Source organism: Eumetopias jubatus, unplaced genomic scaffold, assembly GCF_037043125.1.
Source record: "Eumetopias jubatus isolate StellerSeaLion01/CBP00866 unplaced genomic scaffold, mEumJub1_p1.0 scaffold_12, whole genome shotgun sequence".
Classification (NCBI taxonomy): domain Eukaryota; kingdom Metazoa; phylum Chordata; class Mammalia; order Carnivora; family Otariidae; genus Eumetopias; species Eumetopias jubatus.
This window is the reverse complement of record NW_028274818.1, coordinates 58,354,194-58,369,106: the sequence shown is the minus strand read 5'-3', so window position 1 is coordinate 58,369,106 and position 14,913 is coordinate 58,354,194. Positions and strand designations below refer to the sequence as shown.

At 35.2% G+C, this 14,913-nt stretch overlaps 1 protein-coding gene across 2 annotated transcripts in view; it reads left to right on the top strand.

The window, feature by feature from the left end:
* The window catches only part of DCAF6 (DDB1 and CUL4 associated factor 6), a 133,164-nt gene that overhangs the window by 95,369 nt on the left and 22,882 nt on the right, over positions 1-14,913 (top strand). For both annotated transcript variants that reach the window (XM_088017124.1, XM_088017125.1), the window contains 3 exons: positions 4,470-4,582; positions 5,765-5,851; positions 6,051-6,378. In XM_088017124.1, coding sequence (XP_087873250.1) covers positions 4,470-4,582; positions 5,765-5,851; positions 6,051-6,378 — 528 coding nt within the window. The remainder of the gene's footprint in view (positions 1-4,469; positions 4,583-5,764; positions 5,852-6,050; positions 6,379-14,913) is intronic.

Genomic DNA, 14,913 nt, shown 5'->3' with positions numbered 1-14,913 from the left:
CTTTATGTTTTGTTTTGCTGTAATGCATTGGTTCTCAAATTTAGTGTGCTTCAGAATGGCTTGAAGAGGTTGTTAAAACACAGATTACTGGGCCCCACTCTTGGTTAAGTTTGAGGTGGGATCAGAGAATTTGCATTTCTAAAAACCTCCCAGGAGATGCTGATGTTGTTGGTCCTGGAATATTTCTTCTGATAGAAAATGCAAAAGATTAAAAAAATAATTAATCACCAATAGACCATTAGTGCCAAAAAATAAACCTAACATTTTGGAACTTTTTGCAGTCTTAGTCCTGTGTACAGGTGTGTGTGTATATGTGTGTGTGTGTGTGTGTGTGTACACACATATATACATATATGTATGTATGTTTGATTTTGGGTTTTAAAATGTAATTTTAATCATACTGAACATATTCTCTTCTCTCCTGCATTTATTTGGCCTAACTCTGTAATAAATATTTCCACATTTCTACTTAATTTTTATAAATACATATTTACTAGCTGTGTACTATACCATCAGTTAGATTTACCATAATTTACTTAACCATTTCCCTTTCATCAGGCAGTGAATTTGTTTGCCTTTTTTTAAAATGACGAATATCTTCATTTACAAGCTTTTTCCTACCTTTAAGATTATTGATTTGAGATGTATTTTTAGAAGTTGAATTCTATCCAGGTCAAAGGATATTGCCAAATTATTTTCAAAGGGCTCTTCTGTCACTGCATTTCTCCCAGCAGCATAGGAAAGCACACACATGTGTGGTCCCCAGGCCAGTATTCAATATCAGTATATTCATTTATTTTTAACTTATGTATTTGATTTTAAAATAATTGTCATTTTTATTTAATTGATTAATAGTAAGGTTGAACTTGATATTTTGTCTAGGTTCTCTTTAATGACATTTCTGATTATACTTATGGTTTATTAATCTAGTTAAATCTTATGTTTTTAAAAAAAATCAAGTTATGTGAGCTTCTTATATTCTTTCACACTGTCTCATGGCCTTTTGCTTGAGACAGCATCCAAAGTTTTGTTAAGTTCATTGATATATAATATGATTTAATATATAGATAATATAATCTTGCTTAATATATAATTAATTATATATTAATATAATTATATGATTAATATGTAACCATTATATTGAACATCTTATAACCAATATATTAATTATGTTACATAATTAATGTATTATTACACTAATATATTCAATTGTATATTATTATATATTATATGCTGGTATAATATATAAATAATATGTAGTTATATATTATTTATTAATATATAATTATATGTTGACATGTGATATTATTTATTTATTCCAATTCACTGGTTTCCATTTGTGTTTATATGTGTATGTATCTTACATTAAAATCTTTGATTAAGTAGTATTTTCAAATATTATTGAAATCCTTCTATGTTCCAGAGACTGTTCTAGACACTGGGAATACATCAGTGAAAAAAACTGGCGAAAAACCCCTGTCCTATTGGAACTTATGTTCTAGGGGAAGATAGACAATAAACAGAGTAAATAAGGGAATTGTATAGTATGGTAGGAGGTACTAAGTGCTATGGAAGAAAATAGAGCAAGTAAGGGGTGATTGGGAGACCTCGGGCAAGGGTAGACATCATTGAGGAGATGGCATTTGGACAAAAACTTGAAGGGTAAGAAGGAGTGAGCCATGCATACATCTGGAGGAAGAGCATTATAGGCAGAGAGAAAGCTGGTTCAAAGGCTCTGAAGCAGGAAGAGATGGAGTACATTCAAGGAATAAGAAAACCAGTGTAGCTGGAGTGGAGTGACCAAAGGAGAAAGTAGTGGCAAAGATGGTCAGCCAGGTACGTGAGGAGCATATTTAAAGGATAGAGGATGTCTCTGATGGCTGTGTAGAGACTAGGCCATAGGTAGAAGCCAGGCGGCCAGTTGAAGACTTTGACAATAAGAAAGGTGAGAGAGGTGAGGGCAGTGGAGACAGTACGAAGAAATTGGATTCTAGATACATATTTGAAGGCTGAACAGTCAGTAGTATTTCTAATTTCTTTATGAGCCCTAGCGTTTGAACTCAACTTCTTATAATCCTGCATGATATCTGTGGCCCTTTTCCTTAATAAGTAATTTAAGATCATAGAAGATTGTTATTCTTTATGTCTTTCCTATTCTACTCTTAGTTTCTGTATAGAAAAAGCTGATTTTTTATAAAGAATCTCACTGGAGCATTTTTTTTAGCAAAGATCTTTAGTCCCACTCTTCTTTTGAATGCTACTTTTCCTTCTCTAAAAACTGACCATGAATTACATTCTCTCATTCATTAGTTTCTTATTTCTTTATCAAAAAGTAATTAGCTTTTTTTTTTCTGATTAAGAAAGAAAAAAGAAGAAAATGGTAAAAGGAGAATTCAGGAAGGCAGTCTTTTTCATCTCTGCCAGTATGGTGTCTTGCTTTTATTTTAGTTTCTTTGATGATAGAAGAGGGAGTAGAGCCCACTAAGAGCTTAGATGTTAAACTTGACAAGCTGTTGAACCTCTCTGAATCTTAGTGTTTTCATCTGAAAACGGGCATATTTAAGAGAACCTACTTCAGAGTTTTGTTGGGAAGATTTAATGAGATCACACAGAAAAAGTCCATAGCACTTAGCACATTGACGGGCACATGATAGGCCCAGGGGTCAGCTTTACATTATCATCTTCTGTAAATTGCCTTTCATATCCTTTGCCCGTTTTTCTACTGCAATGTTAATCTTTTTCTTACTGATTTATAAGAACTATTTATTATAAAATTAAGTGAGGATGATACCATTTGTCTTTCATTTGTTGCAAATACTTTTCCCAGTTTGTTGTTTGTCTTTCAGTTTACTTATGGTAGTTTTGCTTTATGGTTTCGGCCTGTGAGCTCATGCTTAGAAAAGCCTGTCCTTCCCAGGATTAGAGGGAAAGCTTCTTCTTATTTTCCTCTTATATTTCTGTGATTTTATATCAAAAATATGTGTTTAATGCTTCTACAGTTTATTCTGCCATAAAGTATGATGTAGAGCTATAGCTTAATTTTTCCACATGACTGTTCCTTTGTCCTAGTACCATTTATTGAACAATTTATTATTTCTGTGACTTAAAATGCCATATTAACATACGCTAAATATATTTACTTGGTTACATTGTCTTTTCCACTAATGGCTCTGTTTTCCTACATCAGTACTGTGTTTCAGCTATCAAAACTATTATGCACTGAGCATTTTATTTATGCCTGTATCATAGCTTTCTCAATGGAAAAAAAAGATTTATATATCACATTGGCTTCTCTTTACCAAAATTGCTATATATTTCTTTCTGGTTAAAAAGAAATAACATGTTCGTTAAAAAAAAATTCAGAATCTAGAGAAAAGTATGGAAAAACTCACTTGCAATAATCCTACTGAGATGACACTTAACATTGGTACATATCCTTTCTGACATTATTCTCGCATATATGCCCATGTAGATTATGCATTCTTTTAAAAAACATATCCTATTATACATGGGTGCCCTTTAAAAAAAATCAAATTGACTTCTGCAATTAGCCTGAAAGAGTTTTTATAAAATCTTGGCCAAAAGTCCATGATAATTTGCATTGTTCATTGAGTCACTGCTCTATGTCTGTAACAGTTTTTAAGTACTGTAACTCTTAAGCTTTTTTTTCTTGTTCACATTTATTCTGAATCTAAGAAATTATTGCATTTCTATCAATTTAATTTTAATCTTAGATTATTGTACATTTTCCTCTATTTTCTTTCCCATTCAATCCCCACCTTACACATATGCCATGATTTATCACAGAATATTCATTGAAAATTATTTGAATCTATCTAGTATTCTGCTCTAGCCAAAAATGCTGACAGAATTATAGTCATTATCAGGTAAGTATTAAAACTAAAACATGAAACATTATCCTAGCCTTCTGCAAAACCATGGTGCTCAATCACCTGCCATATTTGAACAACAATCCAGAAGTGGATATGATCCACAGAGGGCAGTTCAAGGACCAAAGAACTATCCGGGTCTCTTTTCAAGTATTAATTTAAAAGTAGCCTAGAACAACAAAGTCTGAAAGGACATATGATCGAAGTCCATAAAACCAGGAAGAATTGGGATGCGGTGAACCATCTGTGGTGAGGACAAGAAGGGGGTCTATGTAATTAAATTAAAATTCAATAGAAATGTATAGAAATATATATCTGATTATAGAAGCATCAAAACCGTGAAGAAGTGGTGGTCCTTTGGTATTTTTAAATCTCCTTTTTAAAGTTAAAGAGGATTAGAATAATCACCTTGATGTTTAAAAGTGGTGTTTTACAAGTACTATTAAAATAATAAATTCTATATTTTATTTGTGGTGTGAATTTTTTATTATGTTTCTCTAATTGTAAAATATAAAAATCATCCTAAAAGTTCGTATTTATTAACTTCTTGGTGGAACCACTTATTTTGTTTTATGGTAGGAGCAGTACTGCCTCAAGCTCTAGAGGAAATGGGAGCCACTGCAAATCAGAGGGTCAGGAAGAACCCTTGGCCCCAGAGAGCTCTGTGCAACCACCGGGAGACAGTGACACAAGTAAGGTGTTGTTTGCTTTTGTCATTACAAAGCCCCAGTGTTGGGTGTCCATCTGGTTTCCTGTTCCTTCAGTGCAGCAGTTCTGTTTCTTATTTTTAATAAATTCCCTTTGCCTCAGTAGTCCAGACATTACTATTGATGAACAGATAGCAAATGCAAATGGCAGGGGCCTTACACATTTCAGATGGGGAGTCACAGTGAAGCATGGTGTCTCTCTGTGGACACAGCGGCCAGGACGGTGGTCATTACACTGAAAATATGTGAGATGTAAATGTCAGTTTGAATGATCTTTACTGTTTTTATACTTAGCAGCAAAATCCAAAGTATCTGCCTTGATTTTTTCAAAGACTATGGGTGGCTTGTAAAGGGGGGGAAAAGGAATAAAATTTTAATGGGTTATGAGTGAATCTTAATTTCATACAGGAAATGCCACTTAGGGACTTTTTCAGAACCTTTCCTAGAATATTTTCCATGACCATTATATGAAATTTAGTGTCTAGTACAGAGCCTGGAACACAGTAGATTTTCAATAAATACTTGGGTAAATGAAGGAATAAATGAATTCTACTTATTAAATGAATAGATACCTCAATGTAACAGAGTTTACAAGAATTAAATATGTGTAAAACAACTGTCTGGTAAGCAGATGTGCAGTCAGGAGCAAAAAAGACTGATCCCTTATGGTCTTGGAGTTAAATCCCAGACATAAATATTTTCAGTGGCCAAAACAGAATTTATAGTAGGGTCAACTTTACTATTAGTTCATGATAGTTGAGATTATACCAGATGTATGATAAAGGGATAGAAAAAGACTCAGTTTTAAGTTTAGAATTTGTGAAGTTCAGCAAAAAGGCAAGACCAAGTAATGTCAATTGTGAGGGGTAATCTAAAGCAGAAATTCTTCACGAAGAGTTCATGAAGGTCCATGCATGGGCTTTGGGAGGAGGCAGTGGGCAGGATTGCTCATCCATCCTTGATAGTGTTTGTACAGTTTGGTGTATACATTTGCATATACAATTTGCATTTTACTGAAGGGAGGTTATATCTGAGTGTCAGAAGTTTCTGTGATCCAAAAAGGATTAAGAGCTACTTATACAGAGGAAAGCTAGCATTTTCAATTAATGTTTATTTTTATTTTAAAAAAATTGGATTTAATGGTAATTTGGTTTATTTATTTCCCAGAAGCTCTTGAAGAATCATCAGAGGATGTGACAACATATCAGGAAGGTACATCTGCAGAAAACACAGTTGAGAACCGTTTAGAAATGGGTGAGTTGTCTTGTTCTCTTTAGATAATTGCTTAATGTGGGAAAATAAGAAGCTGTAATTTCTGTTACTCTCGCCTGAGTTAGAGGCAGATTCCAAATAGATGTGTTACGGAATTCTCCTCTTCCTATAGGGAGAGCTTCAAGTTAGATTAAACAATGTTGCCGACATGACCAACTGTTTCTACTTTATTTTCTGACAGCACAACCAGATAAATTCACATCTGAGCCATCGGATTCCAGCTCAGGAGAAAGAAATGACTTCAATATTGATAGCTCTTCTGGGGTTCCAGAAGAATCCACCTTGTCTGAACAAGGCAAGGAACCAGGAACTTCCGATCAAACTAGCACTGAAGGTGCTACCAATCAGAATACCACCAGTCCTGAGCCTCTATCACAAACAGAAGCCATCGGGCCTTTGGCTCATGAGGAAGCATTAGCCAGGGACTCTGCTCTCCAGGACACAGATGACAGTGATGACGACCCCGTCCTGATCCCAGGTGCAAGGTATCGAGCCGGACCTGGTGACAGGTTGGTAAATTTTTAATTAAAATGAACAATAAAAAATACAATTCACAGACTTTGCTTGAAGTCACATAAAGGAATCTCTCCATTTTTTACAGTTGCTTTCTCTAAGAGTGTCTCAGTTGTATAAACTTAGAGTTTTTTAAAGTGTAAATGATTTTATGTATTACATTCTTTAAGCAAACTGCATTAAGAGGGGAATAAAAAGTCTCATTGCTCTGTATCTCCAGCACTGAGATTTGCTCCTCAATTTACAGATCAAGAGAAAGGAATGTTGAGAACGACCAACAGGTTATGTATGAAGTCAGGGTTATATTTAGCTGTTAGATTGCCCTGTAGACAGCCTGGCCTTTATGAGTTTTATTTTGTTTAATGTTCAGTTTTTTAAATGTTCTGCTTTTCTATTGACCCTGGGTTAAGGTAGTGTGATAGTAGTTCTCTTTTTGAGAACCTTATGTTTTTCTGTGATTTCTCCTGAATAACTCAGTTTAGAAAATGAAAAATTACACCAAATAACAAACATAACTACAGTAAAGAATTGCTCACATGTTCATTACTTTTCTCATTTTTTATTTTGTGTGATCATACGAATATATCTTATTTTTAGTAGATAAAGTAAATCTTTTAAAACGTATTGCATTCCATACTCTTCAAAAGCTGTTTCTGCAGATAATGCTATCATATCTCATTATAAGCTCTGCCCTTTCCCAGAGAATAAAATTTTATCTTTAAGTGCCTAGCTTACACAGGTGTGAAGAACCATTTCACACATTTCCATGCTCAATATACTAGTGTTCATAAAATATTCTGACATTTCTGTCAAGTGAAAAATATAGTAAAAAGATGATACAGCATTGCCATTCTTTAATGGTAAATTACTGATCAAGAACATTATGACGTGGGCTTGAATCCTGGTTTTACTACTTAGCTATATTTCCTCATTTAAATTACTTAATGTTTTTCTAAGGTTCAGTTTCCTTATCTATAAAATGAGGCTATGACTCTCTAGAATTGTTATAAGAATTTTTAAAAATCCATCAGTCGTTCAGTCCTAGGACCTGTCCACTTTGAAAGCACTAAATAAACAATAAGCTGTGTTAAGCACCCAAGATGTCTGTGTGGCTACTCAGACTTAAGAACCAATTACAATGAGAATGGTTTTAGGGATAAAGACAGACAGAGGACAAGCGAAAATCCAGAACAGTCCTTGCAGTTCGGTGAAACTCCCTTTTGTAACTAGGAAATGATAGTTCCTTTACTTACATTCAGTTATATATCCTTAGTTGTAAAGCTACCTTTAGTTATATTTTGTCAGAATGTTTATTTGGCAATGGCATTGTTTTTAAATGTAAAGGAAGTAATCCTTCCCGGTATTTGTACTTAGAGATTAACCAAACATCTTTTCTTTACCTGCCGCCTTTTGTTTTTAGCATTCTTAGTCTCTATTTTAGACAAGTAAAACTTCGTTCCATTTCTTTCCAGACCTAGAGGGATGTCATCACCACTTAATGTATACAGATAAGGTTAGCAAGCATAGCACAATTTGAAAATCAAATTGATGGTTTCTAAAATCCAGGGTGGAGAGTTAGAGTCTATAATTATTTTAAGCTTGTACATATGGTCTTTTATTTATCTAAGTGAACATATGTCCTTGCTTTTTTCTGTACTAAAAGTGATGCTAAAGTCATAATTGAAAATAAAATTTAAGTATACACTTAATAGTAAAATGGACCATATCACTTACCAGGTTTATTTGTTTAAATAAGAAATTATATATTTTTGATATTAGATAATTGCAAAAAAATCATAATTATGTAGCGTCTTCTATCCAAGCTTATTATAACACTTTTATACTAAGCTTACTTTATAGCTGAGGAAACTGAAGTGCTAGGCAGAGTTTTTGTATATTTTAGACCTAAAAAGGTTTTTTGTTTGTTTGTTTTTTTAAACACAGTAGTATAACATCAGTGAGAAGGGAGGATTTGATGGGGAGAGTGGGTCCTAGAGAACCTAAAACTTCTTGTGGCATATCATCCTTAGTTTGGAGATATTAGCAGAAACTATAATATCTTTCTGTTGAGCTTTATCATTTATTTATCATTTTCATAATACTTAAATGATTTGTTTTAGGGATTCGCCTAGGGTTTGGATCTGCCACAAAGTTGGCACCGATAGCCTCATTGTACCAAGAGACCCAGGTGCTGAACTAGACCAGCAGAATCTTTTAGAAGCAAGGAAATATCAGGCACAGTGGCCTAGAGCTGACGCCACTCCATGCATGTACTCTCAAGTTCATACTCTCAAGGTTAGATCCAGATCTGAAACCTCTTCTGGGTCTACATTGGCTTCCCTGATTTTTAAAAATTATTACGTATTATTTAATATACTGTATATTCAGTTCAGGAATAGAGCCTAAGTTTGTCCCATATATTATTTTGTTTTATTCTGTAGAACATAGTAGTGAACTTACTGAAGAATAATAGAAAAATAATAAAATTCTTATCCTTTAAGAAACTTAATCACTTCTTAAAGAAGCAAGGACAAATCCACAAGCCATTTATAAGAATGGGGGGAAACAGTTTTAATAAATAAGTGAAATGAAATACAATGTTATATGTATACAAAAATGTACATACTAAGGTGATGCTAAAGGATTATAGTGACTTTCACAACATCATCAATTTTTCTTTGAAATTGGCATTATTCTTTTCTATTTGCCAAAAATTTTTAAAGGGTAAAAAATCTTCCTTCTGATTTTTTTCTAAATAATTTTTGTAGTTCCTAACTTCCTTAGCACCATCTTGATTAAATCTTGAACTACCTATATAAGGTATATTTTTAATATTTCTGCACCTTCTTAAGGCTTCTTCATCCTTGAGACAATTGCCCATTTATCTTCTCTATTTGGAGAATAGGTATGTTGACTTTTATTCTTAAGAGAGAAAGTTGAAGATATTTTGCTTCTTAAGAACACGAAAAAAATCATTTACCAGCTTGTAAGTAGGTATATGATTTCTGAGAATTTCTGTTTCCGAAGGGACAAAAGATTTCAAAGCTCTCTTGTAAAAATCCTACCATTTGGTTCCTATTATCTAAGGATACATTTCGTGCTTCGATGAAGTGCCCAACTAAGAAGATGCATGTCTTAAAGTTCCTCTGTTGCTGCCACTTGAAAAGCCCAGTTGAGATTAGTTTGGTTGGAGTAAAGAAATGGCCCTAATATTAAAAATGGTAAAAGTATATACTTAGATCTGTACTTCAATGTGTATAAAGAATTACATAGTGGATCTCATAATTTTTTTTGCCCCAAATTTAGTTATTGAAATGAAAGCTAAAAAGTTTATTAACTAAGCCATTTTTGACATACATTTAATAAAAATATCAAAACAGTTCTTTGCAATGCAAAGTAAGGATTTCTTTATAAAGATTTGCATTTATAATCTGGTTAGATAAATATGACTTTGGTTTTCACTTTTGGGCTGAGATCAAGCATGGGAAGGAAATGTCTTAGAAAATAAAAGCCTTAACAACTAACATAGATGTTTTAAAATGGAATGCTCTTCTCATTAATGATAGCTAGTCTCGGTACAAATACAACTGGGACTCTCTATAGCAGAGGTCAGCAGACTTTTTCCTAAAAAGCCAGAGAGTAGATATTTAAGCTTTGCTGGCCAAGAGGCAAAATGGAGGCTATTACATAGGTACTTATATAACCATTTAAAATGTAACTGTCTACAAATGTAAAAACTGTTCTTTGTCTACGGGCTATTACAAAAACAGGCAACTGGCCAGGTTCATCCAAAGAGCCATAGTTTGCTGATTCCTATTTTATAGCAAATCAGTCTTAGAAAAGCACAACTGTAGTCTATGGTAAAATGCCTCTACTGGTAGATATCCAGAGTTTAAGACAATGAAATCAATCTCTAAATCACCGCATATTTGATCCCCTTTAACTTTGTCTAGGGCAAGAGCATAGAACATTAAATGGAAACTAAATTGAAGAAAGAAATAATAACACATACTTTCCAATCATGGTATTAAAAAAACAATAAATAAAAGTAGTGTGTGTATCCCTTAGTGATTTTATATACTGGATTTAGAAATATAAACGTGTACCCTTGGAATGAAAGGAGCATGGTGAGGTTTTCTATTTTTATGGTCTTCACATAAACTGTTTCCACGGTGCCAAATCAATCTTATAGTAAACGGTATGATGGCCTAGCTGGTAGCTCTTTCTTTTGCCAAACTTAAGAGGTTTTTTGCTCTGTGAGAAGCATCTAAGTGAGCTTCCTGAAGAAGTTCTCACATAGTCTTGAAAGTTTTTAGTTATGGGCTCAGTCAAGAGGCCCTAAAGATTTTTTCCATAAATATTAAAGATGTTACCTGTTAACCACTTTTTAAAAAAGTTTTTTACATGCATAGAAATGTGGTTCCATTGCCTACTCTAGACTGTGGAACATAGCCTTGATTTGTGAAGTCAAAATTCTTTGTGTGTTCTAAATTTGCCACCATCTCTTCAGTCATCATTATAATCACTCTCAGTATTTCTAATGATTCAAGTGTATTCTTTATTGAAGAAAATTGCAGAGAAAAAAAAAGTAACCATAGAGAAAGAACTGAACTCCTAGAGAGTTAAAAGCTCTGCTATTCTTTGCTTGCTTGCTCTACAGTGTATGGTTGGGACAAATGAGTCAGCTCAGGGCTTAATTATTTTTTTCTAAAAGAGCAGCGCAGCCCTGGGGAGCATAATGTAGGTGTTGCCGGGGATGGTATTGGTGGGGATGGTATTGGTGATGTGAGTCCGTGCAGTTCCCTACACTCTGTAACTGCTTAGGTTCTGATCTATTTAAAGATAAAAGGGATTAAGTGCAAAGTCTTCCTTCTACCCTATCTTCAGTGAGTGTTTCTGTTTAATTTCCTCATATACATTTAGTTGAATGACATATTCTCACATAAAACCTTAAATCACAAAGGGAAACAAAATCTTAGATTTAGGTGATTAATGATAAAAGTGGTGACCTTAAAGCTTTAAATATTTGGTTCTTTGAAGTCTTTGTGAGTGACTTTAGTTATTGTGTTCCCTTCACTAGATTTAATATCAGAGGAACAACAATAGGTGATAGAATAATGAGGTAATTCAGTATGTTCCTTCATTATTTTATTTTTTCTTTATGATGAATTTGCCAGGTCCTCTTTTTCCACAGCTAACCACCTTTCCTATTAACAGTTAATACTTCTTTAAACTTACTGAACTCTAAGTGCTAAGCATTGTAAAGCAGGTTGCTTTTCACAAACTATATTTAGCTGCATGCACTGCATGGAAATAGAATGAAAAGAAATTTCCTGTGTGCAGATGTAACTGATGTTCACTTCAAGTGTGTCATATGATAAAGTAACTATATGAAATGATGTACTTTAAATTATTGGTTACTCCATTTGAATATTTTGTTGAAGAATGCAACTTACTTTTTTTTTAAACTTGATTAGGCTACCATTTAGCAATAGCAACTTTCTGTTATTATTCAAATGTAGTCCTTTTCTTTGAGATCAAGAACTAAAAATGGACTTGAGTCTAATTCTGTACATAGGTTTAAAATTCTGGTTTTTTAAAGAAAGCTGTTTTCTTATAAATAGCTTAATAACTCAGTGTCACACATCAAGATGATCTCTAACTCTCAGACACTTCTGTAATTTGAAGACTAACAGTGGGGTACCTTTTTAAATAGAACTTTAAAGTGAACTTCAATCCCATTATTCATCTACCCCAAACCTGGTTTACTGACAAAATCAATCTTGTCCCTAATTCCAGTGACACATGTCTGTTATTTACCATTCATTAGTTTCTAAAACACAGGGGATTGTAAAACATAAAATGGATTTTGTTTCAGGGCTTTTTGACTTTCTGCTTTATATCTTTTATCCCAAGTACTCAAAGCCAGTTTCTGCTTTTAGAACTATGAACTAATAAACCACGGTAAAGCAGAAAATGTGACTCTTCCCTTCCCTCAGCGCTAATGAGATTAGACTCCTTCACCTCACTTACTTCCTACATGGAGATCATCTGGGGCAATTTCTCAGCAAAAGTAGTTGTTTCCTGACACCAAACACATGTTTAGTCTGCCTCCCCTTTTAGCAATTGGGGATGCTCAAGGAATGTACAGCTCTGCTTAAGATAAAATAAAAAAAATAAAATAAAATTAGAAACACAAAAGTATGACACGCTGTTATCCGTACTGCTCCCATAGCCAGTCTTCATTAGGGACTGTTCTGTAGTGTTCTGTGAATCTTAACTGTAATCTGCTGAGATTTGGAATGATAGGTGCCATATTTAATCTGTTTCTTTTAATAATAAATAAAAATGGCAATCATCCCTACTCTTCACTCAACTGCTATTACCTCATTGCCTCTCACCTGCTCTCCTATTCAAACGGTCCTCCAACTGCTTCCAGTCTATGTCCTCCTCACAGCCACTTCCAGGGGCTCTCCAGTGCCTGTGATAGAGAGAAACCAACTCCTTGGCCTGGTATGTAGGGCATTCTCTGTTGTGACTGCTGCCGGGAATTGCCAAACCTCTCAACAGCCGACCTATTGGGAGTGTCTCTGAATACACTTAATGCCTCTGTTGCTCTCCTCACTCTGTGCCCTTTACCTGAAATGCCCTCCTAGTGCCATCACCATCCTGTTGACCACCTCATCTCAACACTCATCTTAAGCTGCTACTTTTTAAAACCTTTTCTGGCCCATACATTTCATAGTCCCAAGTAGGACTGCACATTTCTTCTGCGTGCCCTTATGTACATCTGTTTACGCTGCCCGTAACTCTTCACTGTGTGTGCAAATGTCTGTGTGGCCCTATAGAAGATGGAAGTACCTTTAAGGCCAGCCTAATAATACATACATGCATACGTAGATGAGACTTGGCAAAGAAGACATCTTTTTATCTAAAACTCTAGCTAACTCAGTTTTTATCCGTATTTCCTCAGATGATCTGGCCTACTGTTTTCTTCCTTTGATTTCCTAAACTTGAAATAAATGAAAAGCTGTGAATTATGGTTGACCCTTGAAAAAGGGTTTGAACTGTGTAGATCCACTTATATGCAGATTTTTTATAAGTACAATACTAAAAATTTACAGCTATAAGTTTTGTCTTCCTTATGATTTAAAAAAAATTTTTTTAAAGATATTTATTTATTTGAGAGAGCAAGAGCTCAAGCACGAGTGGAGGGAGGGGCAGAGTGAGAAGGAGAAGCAGACTCCCCGCTGAGCAGGGAGCCCAATGCGGGGCTGAATCCCAGGACCCTGAGATCATGACCTGAGCTTAAGGCCGATGCTTAACTGAGCCAACTAGGCACCCCCCTTATGATTTTCTTAATAACATTTTCTTTTCTCTAGCTTACTTTACTGTAAGTGGACAATATATAATACATTCAACATACAAAATATGTGTTACTTGCCTATTTATGCTATCAGTAAGGCTTCTGGTCAGTGGTAGGCTGTTAGTAGGTTTTGGGGGAGTTAAAAGCTTAATGCAGAGTTTCAACTGCATGGGAATGGGGGGGCATGTCCCTAATAACTACATTGTTCAAACATCAACTGTATTGTTTCAGAGGTCCCACCACCTTCCCTCCTATTTGATGGCTCCCTAAAAAGACTCACAGAACTGAGATTCACTTGTAACTATGACAAAGGAAAAGACACATCAGACAGAGTCTGGAAGAATCTAAGCATAAGCTTCCAACATTCTCCCAGCATGGGCCGTATAACGCACTCCTTCCTTCAGCAATAAAATGTAGTAACGCTTACGTAGAGTTTCTGTCCAGAGAAGCCTGCTTAAGATTCAAAATCCAGCATTTCTATTGGGGGCCGGTTGTGTAAACACCCTCCACACCTAACCACAACTACCCAAATTCCAGACCCAGAAGGAAAGTAGGTGTTCACATTACTTATTACAAATGATCTGGGCAAGCAGGTACATCAGGATTCAGTGTCCCAGGCAGGCAGAACAACAGAGGGAACGTTCCACAAGTCGAGTTCCCAGACGCCAGCTAAGGGGCAACCTTGGAAGCTGACCCTTCTAAAAGATAGCAGGCCCACTGTCCCTTAGCTTTACTAATACATTTTGAGGGAAAAATACATTCCCCCACCCCTCCACACACATACACGAAGCCCTTGTCTATGTCTTTTTTTTTTCCGCCCCCAGAGTGGTCAAGGTTTTATTTACCACAAAGAAAGTGTGCGCATGAGCTATCTGTTCACTTCCCTCACCCTGTAGCCCGGGATTGAGGGCCAGCTGGGCCATTCTTTCCACAATGGCTTTGTGGTTCTTGGAGGAAACCATTGTGAGCAATCTCAGAACAGTAAGATCTCTTGCAGGACAGGAGGGCTTCCAGCTCCTTGATGTTGTAGACTAGGAACCTCCAGAAGCCTCTGGGCAGCATGTGCTGTTTTCTTGTTTCCCTAAATGCTCTGATACTTTACAATGGTGTCGCAAAATTTGGGGAATACTACATTGTGTAAACCTCTTTTTGAGATTCACAAAAC